This window comes from Malus sylvestris, chromosome 11 (genome assembly GCF_916048215.2).
Source record: "Malus sylvestris chromosome 11, drMalSylv7.2, whole genome shotgun sequence".
Lineage (NCBI taxonomy): Eukaryota > Viridiplantae > Streptophyta > Magnoliopsida > Rosales > Rosaceae > Malus > Malus sylvestris.
Genome location: NC_062270.1, coordinates 34,451,123 through 34,472,256, shown reverse-complemented (window position 1 = coordinate 34,472,256; position 21,134 = coordinate 34,451,123). Strand labels below are relative to the sequence as shown.

General features: G+C 38.5%; 1 protein-coding gene and 1 pseudogene across 4 annotated transcripts; one reads left to right on the top strand and one right to left on the bottom strand.

Annotated features, from left to right (window-relative positions):
* Positions 1-3,249: 3,249 nt before the first annotated feature.
* LOC126590429 (dynamin-related protein 5A-like) lies at positions 3,250-5,578 on the bottom strand (annotated as a pseudogene).
* A 13,521-nt stretch (positions 5,579-19,099) lies between these two features.
* Positions 19,100-21,134, top strand: LOC126589695 (uncharacterized). 4 transcript variants are annotated; one of them, XM_050255077.1, is made up of 4 exons: positions 19,540-19,617; positions 20,193-20,340; positions 20,447-20,557; positions 20,685-21,134. In XM_050255077.1, exons 2-4 carry the CDS (start codon positions 20,289-20,291, stop codon positions 20,972-20,974), a joined length of 453 nt encoding a protein of 150 aa, XP_050111034.1. In that variant the 5' UTR covers positions 19,540-19,617; positions 20,193-20,288; the 3' UTR covers positions 20,975-21,134. The 4 variants fall into 4 exon arrangements, 1 of the variants encoding a protein (XP_050111034.1); XR_007611897.1 differs by having other exon boundaries at positions 19,100-19,617; positions 20,277-20,340; positions 20,442-21,134; XR_007611896.1 differs by having other exon boundaries at positions 19,100-19,617; positions 20,277-21,134.

Genomic DNA, 21,134 nt, shown 5'->3' with positions numbered 1-21,134 from the left:
GACCATACTCCACACACACAAATTTGATATCATTGATCCTATTCATCTCCTGTGTCACGGATTCATGAATAGTTCCATTGAATTTTTCAGGGCAGATATTTATAGGGAACTTTAACAAAAAGCTCTTGGTACTGTTCATTTTAACTAAAAACCACAATTTTACACTACAAAGTTAATCCGTGTACTATTTTCTTTACCCTTTATTTTGCCCTTATCGTTAAAACTCAAAGTTTTCAAGTCATTTTTATTAGTTTTCCTATATTTATATATAACTGTGTACCCTTCAACTTTACTTTTTGGGTAAATTACATTTTAGCCCCTCAAGTTTGATGTCGATTTCAATTCCTTACAACATTTTTAAAACATTTAAATTTCATACATTTACTTATCATTTTATTTCAATTTCATACCTCCGTTAGAAAATCTGTTAAGTAAACTGTTAAGTGATGACATGGCAAATATAGGATCCCCATTTGTGCTGACGTGGCTGCCACATTTGTGCCACGTGGCTAAAAACTTAATAAAATATTTAAAATATTAAAATAATTATTTGCGTGTTGTCTTAAGGGTCAAATTGGATAATTGCTATTAATAATTAATTTTTATTTATTCATATTAGAAGTAGAAAAACACAAGAAATTCAGAAACCATCATATAACAGTCTCTGAATCATTGTGGGAGAAGAAAATGACTCTGCATGCGCCCCAACAATCGTAAATTATCATGACAGACTTTGACAGAAAAAATAAAGACTGATTTTATTCCGATCCCTTTTCAGCTTATCCCACAAAATTCATACGTGATATGAAAATTCTAATATCATAATCATTCACCGTGATAATGGTGTTCAAAGAAAAAACAACAATTGGTGAGTAGGATTAGGAGTGTGTTTGAACAGATAATTTCCAATGGCAGATAAAAGCTTATAGATAATTTCCAATGGCGGATAAAAGCTTATAGAATTGTGCTGATTAACTGACTACTTACATTTCGTTACTATCTTGCACAATTATTGCGACGAAAACAACCAAATGTTAGGAGTTATTCAACAATAAACCCTAGAGCTTGAACGCGAGGAAACCTCATATTTATTTGATGAAATTGATAAAATTCTCCCAATACAATAGAAAATAATAAAAATTCTCTGAAATATCAAAATCATGTTAATAATAAACATACAGCTCATAACTTTATGGAAAACATACGGCTTGAGCCAAGTGATAGAATTTTGAACTTTTCAATGGTAGTTGTGATGTGTTTCGATGGTGGTGGCGTCTATGGTGGCGAGACAGAGAGAGAATTAAACACCAATATCAGCTTGCTTTCCACAATAAAACCCACCACCGCGACGATGGATGCCGCTGCGATTTGTCTGCTCTGCCATCTTCTACTTGTTCATTGTTGTCAGCATCGACAAAAATAAATATTGTTGATATGTCTTTGATATTAGGTAGATATTGCATATACGTTCACATAAGTTGTCCCTAACCAAGCGCGGCAATTCCAATTGGGAACAAGATCTCAATTTGACTGTTCAATTGTGAACAAGACCCTGACTTGACCTAAGGACGAATTTTGAATGTGCGGTCTACTAAGGACGTGGTCCAACCACATGAAATGGAGTATTGAGGAAGACAATTCCACATGGAAAACTTGACAAGATATATTATACTTATAAATGAATAATTACACTACTAATATCGAGGCTTTTAGGAACCGTTAAATTAGGCAGTTGAGGTTGATCTAACGGCAGCTAATGAACCCTTTTATCTTACCTCTTACAGGAAGGCCTTTAACTCAATATAACCAAACCAATCCTTAGTGGCCTAAACTCAAATTTGAGGTTAAAACATCTTAGGCCTTTAACTTGCTTTTCAAGTTATAGGGGGTTGGCCCAACCCACTCCCCCAAGTGGGATCCATTTGAGAGCACTTCCAAGTTCCAACCCTCCCAATTGGGCAATTGGGTGATTTTATCCCCCAGAACCCACAAAGAAGCGGAGCCCAATTACTCAATCGGGCCACAATTGCCCAACCCAACGGCTGAGGCCCTGTGACTTTAGGGTGTTGTCACTCACGTTATAATTTTTTACTCCATTGCGTGCGCTCCATGCGCGCATGAGAGCGAGTCAACCGACCAAACCTGCAGCATTCGGACCCGCGCTGCAGGCGCAATCAACCCCTTAGCCGTTCGATTTGAGCAGGTTTTCTATCCTACGGTCCAGATTTTTCAAACAAACAAAATTTAAAAAAAAAAAAACACTAAAAAAAAATCACTTATTACCTTTTGGGCCCACATGGCATAATATGGGCTGTTGGATTAAAAATAAAAAAAAAGATATAATCCAAAACCAACAGTTCATATTCATTAGGTAAGAAATACAGCAACAACAAAATATTTTCCCACTAAGTAGGGTCGACTATATGAATCCTAGAACTCCATTGCGCTCGGTTCTGTGTCATGTCCTTTGTTAGATCCAAGTACTCTAAGTCTTTTCTTAGAGTCTCTTCCAAAGTTTTCCTAGGTCTTCCTCTACCCTTTCGGCCTTGGATCTCTATCCCATAGTCGCATCTTCTAACCGGAGCGTCAGTAGGCTTTCTTTGCATATGTCCAAACCACCGTAACCGATTTTCTATCATTTTTCCTTCAATTAGGTAAGAAATAAATATTAAAAATTATAAAAATAAAAATTAGAAATTACCGGCATGTACACTGCAATTTGGGAAAATCCTCAAATCGGTACAACAGTATATCACTTCACTCGTTCCCTATAGGTATCGTTTGGTATGCAAACGGGATGGGACGAAACGGAATGAGACGGGATGAGACTGGACAGAATAGGGAGGGAGCAAAGATGCCCTCGGATGGAAACAAGGAGGAAGAAGGAGACATAGAGGTTATAATTTTGTGTTCCATGGATATGGAATGAGTCGTTCCAAGGGGGATGAGGTGGAACGAAAATTCATCCAAAACTCGTCCCGTGGAACAACGCATTCCACTCGTTTTAGGTGCACCAAATGTGGGACGGAACGCCTTGTCCCACTCCGTTCCGTTCCGTCCCACGTACCAAACGGTATAGGATACAACAGTCGCAACTGAATCGTTGGGATTGTTCATGTGACTCAATGGTTTTGTTAATCAATGTCTCAGTTATATGTCCATTCGGTTCAATTTCAGTTCTTTTACGCTTTTAAATTGATGCTTCGAATAACATGGGCCTTTACACTTTGCAAAACACTAAATCCTATATAACTGCAGAACAATTTCATCACTCAGTCGATATTAAAAGTGCACAGTGACTCTATACACAAAAATGAATGCCAAATGACAACAAATGGCGTTACAGACAACACATCCGATGAGGCATTAAAAGATTAGCGACAACAAATTTTAGCCTCGGAGTGAAATTTTCAAATGTTCACTAGCAGTAAACCATGAGAGAAAACACCTATAAAACTTACATTTCTAACATCAAAGTGCGCGAGCTAGAGTTTTAAACTCATCCAAACAAGACAGGAGTGTCTTTTGGCGCTTCTGAAGCGATTGTTGCTCATTCTGCAGTACATCAATTGAGCCAGGTACGACAAACATGTCCAAAATACTAAATACCACCTATAATAAAGCTGATGCCACATTTCTCTCAATAAGAACTTCACGTATCCGCCCGAAATGCTGTGCAGCTGATAAACAGATTTCAGTATAAGCCGTGGCTGATTTTAAAGTACCATCAGCATTTCCAAACAAAAGGGAACCACCATTTTGCTGTATTCTTGCATTGTCAGGATTTCTGTCGTTTCCAGTCATTCTTGAGATCCGCTTTCTTGCTCCTATGTCAATGCCATTCCCAAGATCTTTCTTCAAACCACCATCACATGGCTGATCAGGTGATGGGGTCTCAGGAATCTGCACCTTTTGCGGGAGTTGTTTGGTGTGCGTTCTTTTCTGATCCTTCATCGTGGCATCAGATAACTCAAGTAATAATGAAGTGACTGAAGGGTGGTTAAAGTTGTAAGAAGAAGCGGTACTGGAACCAAAACTGCGTTGAAAGTCATTGCCATAACAAACCAATGAGTGTGGACTTGTAACTGAATCGAGGTGGTGCCGAACTAGTTGCTTGCGCTGTTTAGCAAGCTCCTTTATAAATCTGTTGTGTGCCTGCCTAAGAGCAGCATGGAAACCACTATACCCATCCATATTTCCAGATTTCCTCCCACCTACACAGTAAACAAGCACCCCCAAGGTTCTATTATCAGAGCTAAGTACTATTAGTCCCATAAATAAAGATTTGTATTTGAATCCTAGGTTGGAGAAATCAACAAAATGAAATCAGGGGAAAATATAAAAGAGAAGCATCAATGTAATAGGTGTTAATGCAGGAAGCCAAAAATACAGTTAACATTCAATTCCAAGGAGCATGAAATTTCTTAAATAGTTCCACATTCTACTCATTTCTTCATCTGTTAATGCACATTTCATGTAAAACATTTGATCTGGAAAAACAAAGGTGTGGGTAAGGTAGATAGCTTTTACATTCTGAATCACAGTTGCGAGTTCGTTCTATGGCAAGATCAAAAAGGTTTCTCAAAACAAATGCAAGCCGATCACATGCAGTGTCAAGAAGAGGAGCAAGCCATGAGCGTGCAATCTCTGCAGCCGCCTCCGTCACTCCTCTACCCCCACCTCGGCTAGCATGGGCAAGTAGGATATTTGCCACCTGATACAAGAAGACTTAGAACTTGCCTCTGTACAAAATATATAGAATTCCTAGCTAAATTGATCTACCAGAATATGTATTACCTTCTCCCTAGACACTGGAGGACATTCAATTGAATATGCAGCACAGTGGAATCCATGCATAACCCTTTCAAATGCAGCTCCTCCATATAGTCGAAGGGGTAGCATTGGGAGGCATTATATCTGCTGTGACGCCAGGCCATCCCCCAATACCACTTTCCGATTGCTCCTCCATAGTTGTTTTTCCCCATTGCTCAGGGGCAGGGTCTGCTGCTCCATCAATCAAAGTAGCCTTCGAAATTTACAAATAAGACGGAATTCAGTCAAGCTATACGATAGCTCTAAAACTCAAAACTACTCAATAACAGTAGCATATGAATAAGAGATGATGAAGTGTATGAACGAATGACTTGTAAATAGAATTTTGTACTACTCAAAACTACTCAAACATTGCATGAGGAAAAGTCTACAAGACAAAATTACACACTCAAACTTGCGGTCTGGAATTTTTAAAATCCGCTCCAGAATTTTGTCAAGAAAAAAAGACTTATACATCGTCAGTTATATATGCCTATGATGACTCCCCAAGGCACCACGCAACTTGTTCTCTGTACGCAGACGAGTTTGGTTCTGCCAACTCGTAGCAGTTCCTGAAAAAAGTTCTTTCTGCAAAAAGGAATTGCATCTGTATAATTGATGCAGGTAATCCTGTCAGCGGTTGCGAAGTTCTTCCTTTGGTAAAGAAAATAAATTTCTTATGTCAGTGTATACATATGGCACATAACTTGTGGTTTTATACCGGCAGATGTGTGAGGGCTTCAAAGCCATAGTGATTCGGAAACATGAATATTATGTTTTGTTTTTCAATTAGCCACGATCTTGATGCAATCTTTAATATTGAGGCTGAGCATCTACAAATATATAGAACCCAGAAGCCTTATATGACGTTGAGGATATATGCTCTGCAAGCTCATTTAATTGGTTTACAGATTGCTAGGTAGTTAAAGTTTGTTAACTCACTTAGTGACTAAGATAGCCTTGTCAAAATACAAAGAAGTTCTTGTTCACCATATGTATTCTTGAGAGAGAAAGAGAGATTTGAGAGAATAGCAATCTTAGAGAGAGAAATGAATTGTATCTTGTATGTATTGAATGAAATAAAATGTGTTACAATACCTACACATATATATAGACAAGGCTATCTTAGTCACTAAGTAAGTTAACAAACTTTAACTACCTAGCAACCTAATCTACGTACACTTGTCAATATCTGAAACACCTAATACATCTTTACATCCCCCCGCAATCTCATGCTTGATCGAACGAAGCATGAGATTGGAACAATGAGACTGAAACAAAGGTGCAGCAAGGCCCTTGGTGAGAATATCGGCAAATTGTTCCTTTGAAGACACATGACAAACATTCAAATCACCTCGAATCACCCTTTCCCGGACAAAATGGTAATCTATTTCAATGTGCTTCACCCGAGAATGAAAGACGGGATTAGAAGATAAAGCAATTGCCGAAATATTGTCACAGTAAATCATTGGTGCAGTGAAAACAGAAACATGCAGATCACACAACAATTGACGAATCCAGGCCAATTCTGCAGCGGCAATAGCTAGTGCTCTATATTCGGCCTCAGTCGAAGATCTTTGACACAGTGTGTTGTTTCTTAGAAGCCCAAGATATTGGACTGGAACCAAAGTATACAATATGACCTGAAGTTGATCGGCGATCATTGGGATCACCAGCCCAATCTGCATCACTGTATGCTTGCAGATGTAATTTCCCAGGTTTGAAGCTTAGACCATAGTCCAGTGTTCCACTAAGGTATCGAAGAAAACGCTTAACTGCAACAACATGAGAAGTCATGGGAGAATGCATAAATTGACAGCATTGATTGACAGAAAAGGCTATGTCTGGCCTTGTAAAAGTCACATACTGCAAGGCCCCAACAATGCTCCTATAGTGCTCTGGACTGTGATAAGGATCACCATCATCTTTGAGGAGTCTGTGGTATGGTAAGCAAGGGGTAGGACAGGGCTTAGAATCTTGCAAATCAACTTTGTTTAACAGATCTTTGATGTATTTGGATTGAGAGACAAACAGGCCACCAGAATGATAAGTAACCTGCAACCCCAGAAAGTAATTCAGCTGACCCAAATCCTTCATTTCAAACTCCTTTGTTAATTCCACAATAACATCATCAATCAGGAGAGATGAACTGCCGGTAAGAATAATATCATCCACATAGAGTAACAACACAACCGTACCAGCAGCATTATGTTTAACAAATAAAGAAGGATCTGCAAAGGAGGACTTAAAACCCAAACCAGGCAAATAGCTTGTAAATTTTTCATTCCAAGCTCGGGGAGCTTGCTTCAGCCCATACAATGACTTATTGAGCTTACACACATATTGAGAAGGATAAACGGCACTCTGAAATCCAGGAGGTTGAGTCATATACACTTCCTCATTTAACTCACCATGCAGAAATGCATTCTTGACATCTAATTGACGCAATGACCAATTAAATTGAGCTGCCAAAGCCAGAATCAACCGCACAGTTGTTGGTTTAACAACAGGGCTGAAAGTCTCACTATAATCAATACCTTCCTCTTGATTATATCCCTTGGCAACCAACCGGGCTTTGTACCGAGCTATAGAACCATCAGAGTGTGTTTTGATCCGATAAACCCACTTACAGCCAACCAAATTCTTCCCAGAGGGTAGAGGAACTAGACTCCAAGTTTTCTGAGCATGAAGAGCATCGATCTCTTCTTGCATAGCTGTTTGCCACTCAGGACTTTTACTTGCAGATTTGTAGGAAGTAGGTTCAATGCCTTTTGCAGAGGACTGAACAATGGCTGTGAACACTTTTCGTTTGGAGATACCACTTTTGGACCTAGTTTGCATGGGGTGCAAACTAACTGAGGGAAGGGGAAGAACAACAGGTAATTGTTCGATTTGAAAATCTGGATCAATAGGGATTGGAGACTGTGTAGAACTCTAAGAAACTGGCTCAGTGGTAGAGAAATCCAAAGATTCTGAGGCATTAGAGGGAAGGGACTCTGAGGTTGGAGGGGAAGGAGCAAGTGAAAAAGATGGTTGAGGAGGTATGACTAGGTTTTGGGAGGTGACTAAGGGTGGTAAGGACCCTGGGATATGAACAGACACCTATGACTGTGAGAAAATGTTATGAGATTGAGTGGATGAGAGCTGAGAATTGGAAAATGGAAAATCAAATTCATCAAATAACACATGTCGGGAAACCATGGTTTTGTTTGTAAGAAGATTAAGACACAAATAACCTTTGTATTGTCTTGCATATCCGATAAACACACACTGAGTTGTTTTGGGTTGCAACTTAGGGGTATTATAGGGTTTGAAAAGAGGATAGCATGCACAACCAAAGATTTTAAGATGAGAAATTTGAGGAGGTCGACCAAAAAGACATTTATATGGGGAAAACATGTGCAAGGTTTGACAGTGCATGCGATTAATAAGGTACACAGAAGCAGCACAGGCATGAAACCAATACTTAGAGGGCATGGAAGCATTTTGGAGAAGGGTGATGGCAATTTCTAAAATATGGCGATGCTTTCTTTCGGCAAGACCATTTTGCTCAGGGGTGTAAGGGCATGATTTGGTATGAACTATACCCTTAGCAAGGAGGAAATGTTTAAATTGATGACTGGAGTACTCACCCCCTCCATCACTTTGAAAAACTTTGAGAGGGGCAGAAAATTGAGTTTTCAAAAACTGATAAAACTGAGCAAAGATATTGAACACTTCACTTTTATTAATCAATGGAAAGATCCAGGTAAACCTGGTACATTCATCCACAAATGTAACATAGTATTTGTAACCTTCAACCGAAACAGTGGAAGAAGGTCCCCAAACATCACTATGTATCACCTCCAAGGGAATTACAGTTTTATTTGCAGGGAAAACAAAAGGAAGTTTGGTAAATTTGCCCTCTAAACAGGATTTACAAACAGAAGACACATGAGAAACAGGCATAGGGATATTAGACTGTTTTAACATTGCAGATGTCACAATGTTGGAAGGATGGCCGAGCCTGTGGTGCCACAACGTTATTTTGACTTATTGTCCAAGAAAACAGGATTGTGTGGTATTGAATGCAGATGGTTGATGTGCTTTATTGATGAGATGTTGAGGAAGAGAGAAGGGAATGGGATATAGGCCAGCTCTACACAGTCCCTGGAGAAGAATTCTCCCTGTGACCTTGTCCTGGATCCAGTAAGAGAACTCATCACATATAAATCGACATTTGTTATCCTTACAAAGTCTATAAATGGATAATAAATGTTGAGATATATGAGGAACATGCAGAATTTTGTGTAATTCAAATGCATATTGAGGTGTTCGTAGTGTACTAGAGCCAATATGAGATATGTGCAAACCTGAACCACTGGCCGTGGTTACGGTATCTGTACCAGAGAAGGGAGTAGCAAGATTAAGATTTGCCAAATCAGAAGTCATGTGAGATGTGGCTCCTGTATCAGCCACCCAAAACTGGTCCAAAGGCGCTGATGGTTGACAAGTTGTATGCATAGCAGATAGAGTAGAAGATGGAGCCCTTCCTTGATGTGAGAAATCGGTGCGATGATAGCACTGTAAGGCAGTATGTCCAAATTTCCAACAAATTTGACACTGTGGCCTAGAAGGTGGATTAGGAGAGGAAAAATGTCGTTGAAAGCAATCAACAGCAACGTGACCTCGTTTGTTACAGATTTGGCATGTTGGAATATCATAACCATGGTCAGGACATGTAGAAACATGTGGCTTTCCTGGACCAAGGATTCCGGCACTGGAATTGGAAAACCTCGAATTGAATCTAGGAGTTGAATTATAGTAGTTTCTGCCTCTTCCTCTGCCTCTGTAGTTGAAACTGTACCCTCCATTGTGATTAGAAGAACCACCATTATAAGAACCAGCATTCTGTGATTGAGTTTGATTAGATCCTTCTCCCAACATCAGAGCCTTTCCTTTGTCTTTGTTATCATTTGCCATCATTGCAGACACAAAAGATTCACTCACATAATTATTTTCAACAACAGCTTCTTCGGCTAATAGATGAGACCTGAAATCCTTGAGTGAAATAACATTGTCTCTCCCCCTTATAACTGTTCGGAAAGTATTATACTCAGCAGGCAAGCCCTTAAGTGCCAAGATGACAATGTCATCATCTTCAAAGATTACTCCTGCAGCAGAGAGATGATCGCGTACATCCTTGATCCTTTGAAGATATTGAGAGACAGAATCAAAGCCTTTCTTGATATTCTGCAATTCAGTTTTCAACTGAAAAATACTTGCTTTCGTGACTGTGGAGAACCGATCCTTCAAATTAGTCCATATATCATGAGAAGTAAGACACCCAATGATACAAGACATGGCTGTGGGAGATAGGGTAGCAATGATCAACTGCATGAGAGCACGATCATGCATTTTCCAAATCTGAAACTCCTCAGTTTCCACACCTTCAACATCCAAGTCATCTTTAAACCGAGTAGGACATGGACGAGTTCCAGCAACAAAGTAAAAAATACTATGACTTTCAAGAAGTAATCGAATCTGATAATTCCATACCAGATAATTTGTATCATCAAGCTTCACAGTAACAGAATTAGAGACATTCGAAATGAGATTGGTGATTGGAGACTGTACAATCTGTAATTGTGCAGCAGTCACCATAATTGCAAGAATTTGAGAATTCGTGAAAACGAGCACAAAACTATGGTTTCAGAGAGAAGAATCGGACAAAAAGATCACAAAGAATACAATAGTGGAGATATCGTGGAATTTGATATCAATGCAAACAGATCTTGTAAGAAGCAATTAATCAAACACTTGGCGTGCACAATGAGACATAGACGGCAAGAAAGCAACTGCGCAGATACACAACCTCACAGAGCTATAGAGAGGAAAATCAAGAGCAGCAATGCACACCAGAACAAAGGGATCAGGAATGCGGAAGCAAACAAAGCAGATCAGGATCGAGAAGTCGTCATCACCGGCGAGGATACCATGTCAAAATACAAAGAAGTTCTTGTTCACCATATGTATTCTTGAGAGAGAAAGAGAGATTTGAGAGAATAGCAATCTTAGAGAGAGAAATGAATTGTATCTTGTATGTATTGAATGAAATAAAATGTGTTACAATACCTACACATATATATAGACAAGGCTATCTTAGTCACTAAGTAAGTTAACAAACTTTAACTACCTAGCAACCTAATCTACGTACACTTGTCAATATCTGAAACACCTAATACATCTTTACAAAAATTACACACTCAAACTTGCGGTCTGGAATTTTTAAAATCCGCTCCAGAATTTTGTCAAGAAAAAAAGACTTATACATAGTCAGTTATATATGCCTATGATGACTCCCCAAGGCACCACGCAACTTGTTCTCTGTACGCAGACGAGTTTGGTTCTGCCAACTCGTAGCAGTTCCTGAAAAAAGTTCTTTCTGCAAAAAGGAATTGCATCTGTATAATTGATGCAGGTAATCCTGTCAGCGGTTGCGAAGTTCTTCCTTTGGTAAAGAAAATAAATTTCTTATGTCAGTGTATACATATGGCACATAACTTGTGGTTTTATACCGGCAGATGTGTGAGGGCTTCAAAGCCATAGTGATTCGGAAACATGAATATTATGTTTTGTTTCTCAATTAGCCACGATCTTGATGCAATCTTTAATATTGAGGCTGAGCATCTACAAATATATAGAACCCAGAAGCCTTATATGACGTTGAGGATATATGCTCTGCAAGCTCATTTAATTGAGTTTAACATATTTATAGAATGATAAGTACTTCCTGAAACCACTGACACTTCCAACTCCAATTCCAATCCCACTACCACTTCCACTACCGCTCCAACCTCTTCCAGAATCATTTGATTGAGAATCCAATTCCACTCCCACTTCCAAATCCACTTCCAATCCCACTACCACTACTACCACTACCGCTCCAACCTCTTCCATAATCATTTGATTGAAAATCCGATTCTATTTCGAATCATGTAAATTTCGAGTTCAATACCAATTTATTATGTTAGTCCTTAATACTATTTAGTGGTGTATACTGCATGCAAGAAAACAAAAGATACGACCCTACATGAATGCATAAAATTCCAGTAACCGGTTCAAGGTGAAAGGAGAAGATAAGTTACTTATTAAGAAAAAGAGTAAAGCGAGGGAGACCATTTATTAAATCATATTCTGTAAACAATATGACATAGTTATTGATAATTGAATTATTATTTATGTGTTGATTAACATGACCGCACATTAATATACATTTTCCAAACCCTTCAATACATCAAAGGGAGATTCCCAAACCCTTCATCACATCGAAGAGAGATTTCCTCCTAAGATTGATTTCTTCCATTCCAAACTATTGTTGGAGCATATTTATGTGACTTAGTTAGCTTGTTTTCTTGCATTTATGTTGTTAGTTCCTAGTTATTTTAGTATTTTAAGCTATTTTCGTGTGTTTGTAGGTCCAAAGGGCTAAAGTAGCAAGAAAGTGCAATTTGGAGCAGTTTTGGGCTTGGAATGGATATCACATGCTTGGAGTAAGGTGGATGGACAAATTTGAAGTTCAAAGGAGGCTAGGAATGAGCAAAGAAATGAAGGAAATAAATTCAAGACAAAAGAAATCAAGGAATTAGCAAGAAAAAGGAAACATTATCCAAACCTTAGCTTTTCCTAATTTCCAGTTGAAAGGGGGAAATCTAAATGACATTGGGAAACCTAAATCAGGCTTCTAGAAGGTCTTTTCCCTAATCTTAAAAGGGTGCCGCATCTCCCCTTCTAGAAACCCTTCCTTGCTGTGCAAGCCTTGTCCCTTTCCCTCTAGGATCTTGCCACATATCTTCTTTCTCTTTCTCCCTTGAATTCTGACATTTAATTACCCTTTTTTTTAGGATTTGGTGTACAAATCTATCTCCAAAATTAATTAGGGTTTTAGCTATCTTTCCCTTTGAATATAACATTGTGCCGCACCATTCACTACGACCCCCATCCTTCATCATACTTCACACCAATCATCCAATCCACAGAACCATTCATTCACACCCTTGTGCCGCAATTTTGCAAGGAAGGAGAGGATAGCTTGGAGCCGTGCCTGCCATTCAAGATTGTTGGATTGTTGGAACGTTTTTAGGTGTAATCCATCTTTTGTTTCCAATGTTTAATTTAAGTTATCTTTGTTTAATTGTGAACATGAGGAGCTAAAGTCGTTTTAGTTAGAGGAAAATTCAAAGCCATGAACATATTTGCAATATGAATTGATTACTTCCGGTTGTGATTTCATAAATTGTGAATGCAATTTACTTAACTGTTTGATTCATAACTTATTTTTGTTTGCTGATTAGGACGCATACTTAGTTTGCATGCATGAATTTGATGCTAGAATATAAGGGAGTTTCACCTAGTTGTTATGAACTTATATTCATAAGTAGTGGAGGTTGCTAGTCACAACCGTGTTAAGTAAATTCCAGGTAGGAGTACCATGTTGTTCATAGTTATGAATGCCTTGTCAATGTTTATGATTTTCACAAAGCTTAATGATCTTTAATTGTATCTCTATTATGCTGCTCATGTATGGAACTATTGAAGAATAATTTGGTTGCAGATGCGTTATCCATCCAATTCAATGACTTAAGGAAAATCTGAGGGTTAATTAGTGCTGTTCACTGTTAATCTGGGATGTTGAGGTTCATTATTTATTGGAAAAGCAACTGGAAATTGATTTGTATGCAAGTGTGTCATGTGTGGAGAAGGACCCTCTAGCTAGCCAATCACCCATATTTTCCCCCAATTTCGTGCCAAACTTATTTAAGTCTTTAATCTACTTGTCTTTACTTTAAATTCGTCAAAAACCCAATCCCCTTTACTTTGTTGTGTCAAATTTGTTAGAATCTGTCCAAACTTGTGTTTTTAAGTGTTTTGAGTCAAGTTAAAATTAATTTTTGTCCAAATCACCCTTTAGTGTCTAGTTTGAGTCTATTTGATTATTTTCTGCTGTTTTTAGTCTCTTTAGTTTGTTTCGAGTTCTTTGAGTCTAGTTAAGTGTTTTCAAGCCTAGTTTTGTGTTTTTGAGTTAGTTTTAAGTAGATTAGCAATCCCTCATAATCCCCGGCCTAGAACGATCCCTACTTACATCTTTACAACAATTGTTAATAAGAGGGTTTAATTGAGTGCTAGTTTATAACACATCAACTACCCAACAAACCATAGAAAGCAATGGAGCTCCTCCCGAGTCAAGGCATAAAATTTCACACAATTGTATAAAAGCAATAATGGATGGTTATTATTATTATTTTTTAATGAAAGTGATAGTGTTAGTAAGTTAGATACTCAGTTGTTAGGGAGAAACAGAATCGGTGGGGAAATTCACACCAAGGAGGCATAGTATGCTCGAGTTTATTCAAACGTTTCAATACATGGAGTTAACAAATTGAAATGAATAAATAGATAGCTTCTTTTTGTACCAACAAAAGCAAAAAGACAGTTTCTTTTCTTTCAGATTTTGTACTAATAAGGTCCTGCATTTGGTGTAATTTTCTTAGCATATATTTTTTTTTTTGCCCATTATTTTCACACTTTTTTCTCAACCCACTTGGGATTTCACAGATGATAGTTGACGTAGGACCATAATTTTCCAGGGCTGGAGTAAGGATGATTTAAATACAGTTACCTTAAAAGTTCGGTCATGATTTTCTAGAAAGCCTACTAGACTCGTTGGCATAAAGGCACACATTATAGACCTCAAAGAAGCTGTTACCCATTTCGAAGAATTGGCTGCCTGAAAGACGAAGGTGATTGATCTGACATTTGAGGAGTCATTTCAAAGCCATATCCCAAAGAAACATTCTGGAAAATCCAGGAGACTTCTTGGTCTCCACCTTGTCCAATGCTCGAGGGGAATAAGCATCATCTGAGGTGAACTGTATATATGGTGAGCAAGAATATCTGGGAAACACCCGGAAAGAAAGGAAGGCAGCTTGCAAGAAACCAAGAATAGTGGTTGTCGTCAACAAACCATTGGCGGTCACTTCTAATATACTGATGTTTCAGATCATGATTTGGAAGACGTCCACTCACCTCATAATGATGCCTTCATCATCAAGGTCCAAATCTCTAAAGCCTTGGTAAGTTGCTTCCTGGTCAATAACTGCTTAGGAGTCATCGTCCAATTCAAGGATGCAGTAAAAAAGATGGGAATTCTCGACAGCATCAATAAAAAGAAAGTAACCCTTCACTCATTCAATGGGGCATTAGTGCGATCTCTGTGAACAGTGAAACTAACGATCTAAGTAGAATGCTATAATCACCTAGTGACTTTCCACATAATGGATTGCCCAACTCCCATAACGCCATCCTTGATCGAAACTGGTTATATAAGATGAAGGTTGTTTCATCAAAGTATCACTAATTACACCACTAACTAGCTCCCGGAGGAGTAAAAGAAATAAAGGGAGATTAATCAGCGACACGTTGCTGTAATGTTGAAAGCATGAACATGATCAGGAAAAAAGAACAAAGCTCCAGAACCTTCTTGGATGAATCAGCATAGCAATCATAGTCGGGGGTCAATAGACGAGTTATAAGGAATTTGACCTGGATCTTGACCTTCAAGACGACGGTACACCGGAGTTAAAAGTCTACGAGGACACCATGTACATTAGCCTCAATCCTGACAGATTGGAATGGAAAGCCAAGATCCGTTAAAGCTGACCAATCGAGAAAAAGAACGATTCACCAACTTCTTGTGAGCTAACATTTATATCTTCGCATGGTTAGCAAATGACATGCCTGGAATCGATTCCTTTGTGATCTACCACCGTCTCTACCTAGATCCAATTGTCAGACCAATTATCCAGCATAAACAGAACCACAAAACAGAGTGCAGTAAGATTATAGAGGTAGAAATAGACAAACTTAAGGACGCCCAGTTCATCGTTGAAGTCCACCATCTGGACTGGTTGACAAACATTGTGCTAGTGCAAAAGAAGAATGGGAAGTGGAGATTATATGTGGACTTTATGGACTTGAACAAAGCTTGCCCAAATGATCCATATCCACTCCTATGGATCGATCTGTTCGTAGATTCAACCGCGAGACTCGAACTCTTGAGCTTCATAGATACTTACTCTGAATACAACCAGATAAAGATGTACGAGCCAGACATGGAAACAACATCATTTGTCATTGATCGAGGAACATACTTCTATAAAGTTATGCCCTTCGAACCAAAAAACGCGGGGGCACCATATTAACGACTTGTCAACTGAATCTTTAAGGAGAAGATCAGAGACACAATGAAGGTCTACGTGGACATTATGGTTATCAAGAGAAAAAAGAAGAATGACTACTTAACACATCTCCAAGAGTCATTTGATCTACTCCAGAAGTACAGAACGAAACTGAATCCAGAAAAATGTACCTTTGAAGTAGCGTCAGGTAAATTCTTGGGTTATATGGTTACTAAGCGGGAATTAAGGCTAACCTGAATCAGATCAAGGCCATCCTAGGAATGAGATCGCCTAGAACCATGAAATAAACACATAGCTTGACAAGAAGAGTGGCAGCTCTAAGCAGATTCCTTTCACGATTTACCGACAATTACAAACCTTTCTTTATGGCAATAAAGAAGAGCAAATGGCTACTCTGGACAGATGAATGTGAAGAGGCATTCACCAAACTGAAAGAATACCTTTCCAAACCTCTGCTGCTATCCAAACCAATTGACGGAGAAGACTTGTACTTGTACTTGGCTGTATCTAACTGTGCAGTAAGCGCAGCTGTGATTCGAGAAGACTCGGGGGAGTAGAAACCGGTATACTACATATCAAAGCAGAACACGAGGCCCTCCTGGCAGGACTCAGAGTTGCGAAAGAACTTCAGGTAAAAGAACTACTAATTCATTGTGATTTAATGCTCATAGTTAATTAGGTCATAGGGGATTGCCCCACCCATCATCTTACTATAGGGCTTTACCTAAGCAAAGTCAAAATTCTACTCGAGAAGTTTGAAAAGTAAGAAATCATATAGATCCCTATAGGAAAGAATAGTCACGTTAACACACTCGTCGGGATAACTTCAAATGTAGATTGTTCATTCGATGGACAATTCCCTTTGAATATCTAGAAGCCTTTAGTATCCATGAAATGGAGCCCGAAGTGGTATCCGTCATCGACGCTTAAGAAAATTGGATGGACGAAATCACCAACTACATAGGGGATTGGAAATTCCCAGAGGACCACAACCTGGCCAGAAAGCTAATCCAAAAGGCATCAACATATATAGTCATTCGTGAAAAGCTCTATTGGCGTTCTTACTCCATACCTCATACCTTGTGTGTCACACCAGAGGTTGACCTACAAATTCTAAATGACATTAACTCCAGAATCTGCTGCAATCATGTCGGAGGAAGATGATTGGCCCATAAAGCAATGACTATAGGCTACTGTTGGCCCATCATGTGGCAATATGCAATTAGCTGCACCCAGAGTTAAGACAAATGTCAAAGGTACGCTCCTATGACGGGTTCATAGCCTTTTATACTCTGATGGGTTCATGGCCTTTCATGCAATGGCATTGATTTAGTAGGACCCTTTAAGAATGCCTTGGGAAACAAGCAATACCTGATAATGGCAATAGACTATTTTTCGAAATGGATAGAAGTGGAACCTTTAAGAAGAATCACAGCTGCAGTTATCAAATATTTTGTTTGGAAAAACATCATCTGCCAAATTCCCCACACAATACTAATAGACAACGGGCTATAGTTCATTAGCTCTGAAGTTACAGAATGGTACAAAGAGCTTGGGATCTGTTACCTCACTTCCACTCCGAGATATCCACAAGGTAATGGACAGGCAGAAGCCTCGAACAAAACCATTTTGCAATGTTTGAAGAAAAGCCGTTATCCATGGCCTATGGAGCTAAAGTTGTCATCCCAGTTCAAATCACAACTATGCCAAATTTGCATACCAAAGAGTGGACCGTCTTAGAAAATGCGGGAATTCTGAAGACCAAACTCGATCTTATGGAGGAGAGTCAAGAATGCGCTCAAGTCTGACTAGCTGCCTACCAACAGCAAATCCGGATGTGTTACAACAAAGGCGTCAAGCTAAGAAATCTACAAGCTGGAGACTTAGTCCAGAAAGAAGTTTTCAAGAATACAACAATTCCAGGAGAAAGCAAACTTGGAGCGAATTGGGAAGGACCGTACAAAGTCTCAAGAATAGAAGGCAACATAACCTATCACTTAGAGCACATGGATGGTACCCCGATCACCAAGAAATGAAACATCGCCAAGCTCAAAATATATTATCCATAGTCGCACCACACAAACTATAAGCGGTTTGTTTCCCTTCTCGGGATATGCAGGCAGTCATCTATGGACCCAATAACAACGTCGCCCTTTGCAAGTCTATGGATAACTCATCTCCTCACGCCCTACCATAGGCTTATCGTCAAAAGTGATCCTTGGTGTAATTCTTACATCATATCATTTTTTTCTTAGAACTGCACTTGTGATTTGATTCTCTGTCTCGAAGATATGTAGGCAATCTATAAAATTATCAGAGAGACGGGCCAAGGGCCCACTTCCAACAACACCAATATTGTTCCCAACTTGGTAATTACCACCTGCACCATTTGTTAGGTGTGGGGTTTTTATCACAAAATGCCTTGGTATTAGTTGGAGTGGGGTTAGGATATTTAAACTTTTTTTTTTTTTTCACAGAGATATGGTCAATGTGAGATATTTTAACACGTCCCCTCACGTAGAACCCAATTAGTGGGTCACACAAGGGAGATCCACACATCGATAACCATGTGGAGCCAAGGGGACTCATACTACAAGCGGGGCAAGGGACCCACTATCATCACGTGGGGCTAAGGGGACGCACGTATCAATTGTTAGTACGGGCCCGCTCCCTAGTTCTGATACCATGTAGAATTATTAGAGAGACAAACTAAGGGCCCATTTCTTACAACACCGATATTGTCCCCAACTTGGTAATTACCACCTGCACAATCTATCAGGTGTGGGGGCTTTATCACAAAATGCCTCAATATTAGTTGGAGTGAGGTTAGGATATTTAAACTTTTCTTTTCACATAGATATGGTCGATGTGGGATATTTTAACCTTTTTGGATTCAATCACACCTCTTATCAATTTAATTTTTCTTTAAATCATGAATAAAGAAAAGTCGTATGTCTTGAATATCTGATGTTTCTTTTCTTTGTGATGCAAGAGAGTACCCTACTTATTCCAAACAGGACACTAACTTTGAAAAATTTCACACTAATGCAAGTCTAAAAAAGTTCAAAGTAACACAGTCAAAGGAGTTTTCCTTAGCCTAGTCTGTTTTGAACCGTTAGCAGTCTGTAAACTATATTTAGAGCCAGATTTTGTACTAATAAGGTCCCCCGTTTGGTGTAATTTTGTTGGCATACTTTTTTTTGCCATTATTTTCATACTTTTTTCTCAGCTTAATTGATATTTCACAACTGACTGTTGAGAAAGAGGTTCTTTTAATAATTGTATAGATAATACTATTGACCATGACAGTTAAGACAGTTAAGAGGTTGCTGATGTGGCAATTATGTGGCAATTAGTTAGAACTGTTATGGCAATTAGTTAGAGTTGTTAAACTACTTTCTTAGAGTGTAAGAAAGGCTCTGGGGCTCTATATAAAGTGTGTAAGGATTCATTGTAATCATCTTGAGGAATATACAATCTTTCATAAGCTTTCTTTCTCTTCTCAGCTCATATCTCTCTCTTTCTCTCTCTTCCCAGTGTTTTTGTGCAAGAATTGCTGCTACTTCAGGTTCCTGATCTTCAATTCTTACAAGTGCACACAATCTGTTTGATTAAATGTATAAGTATGAAAATGGGTATTAATCTGTCAAGAAATGAGGTCAATGCCATCTTTGATATAGTTTGTGAGGGATTTTAAGGACGATATCAATTCCTTCTTCGAAAATATTTGATGATATACTTAGAAAGGCTGATAGCCATTGAGTGATTTGTTCTCATTGTCAGTAAGGCTAATAGCAATTTAGTGATTGATCTGTTTCTTGGTTCTAAGTAGTTTGCTCATTTCAGTCACTAATTTCTTGATCGAATTTTGTATCTAGGTTATTAATATTATGGCAGACTCTTCTATTAAGATTGAGGGTTTACTAGGGATTCCTACAGTGAAGTTACATGATGAGAATTTTGTAAAATGTGCTTAAGGGTTACGATTTGTTTGACTTTTTCATTGGCGATTCATCATGTCCTCTTAAGTTTATCATCAATACAGACACTGGTGTCATGAAAGAAATTAGTGTCATATAAAGATTGGGTAAAGAAAGATTTGGCAACAAAAATTACAAGTCTAGAATTTCACCAAAATGTCAGATTTGCTCAAGGAGAGGGCACACTGCACGCAATTGTTATTACAGAATTGATAATGGTCCGACACTAGGCTTTGTTGTTTGTCAGATTTGTCAGAAAATGGGACACATAGCACTTGAGTGTTATCATAGGAACAACTTCTCATATCAAGGTAATCAATCCATCACACATCTCTCTCACTGCAATGATTGCACAAGCTCATATTAGTCCATAGAATGTTCCAGTTCATAATGATAATGAATTCTCAAATAGTGAAGCACGGATTATGGACACATGGGCCACACATCATATGTCAGCCAATGTTAATGCTTTATCCAATGTTAATCCTTACAATGGAGATGAGAAGATAATTATTGGCAATGGTGAAGGTATGACAATGAAAAATATTGGTTTTATATAATGTTTTACATGCTCAAATAAGTGTGAATCTTCTATCTATCAAGAAACTATGCAAAGATAATGGTTGTTGGTTTATGTGTAATGATGTTATACAAGACAAAGCATCAAGGGTGATTTTGTACCAAGGAATGAGTGATGGTGGGGAACTTTTCAAGATTTTAGTAAATGTGCTTGCCAATTCATTTGCTTCAAGGCTAAGTAGGTGTGCTGCATTATTGGGGAAGAAAATACATACTACTGTTTGGCATCAAAGGCTAGGACATCCATCTAAGGAGGTGTTGGCTGTAATGTTAAAGGATTTAAACATCTCGGTTAATAAAGATTCCTGTCAGCTTGTTTGTTCTTGTATTCAAGGGAAAATGACTAGGCAAGTAATTTCCTGTTAGACAAAATAGAGCTAGTTATATGTTTGAAAAGATACATTTTAATGTATGGGGACCAACTCCAAAACAATCTGTAGAAGGATATAGATATTACATAAGCTTTGTAGATGAACTCTCAAGATTCGTGTGGATATTTCTAATGGTTAATAAATTCTTTGTGAGA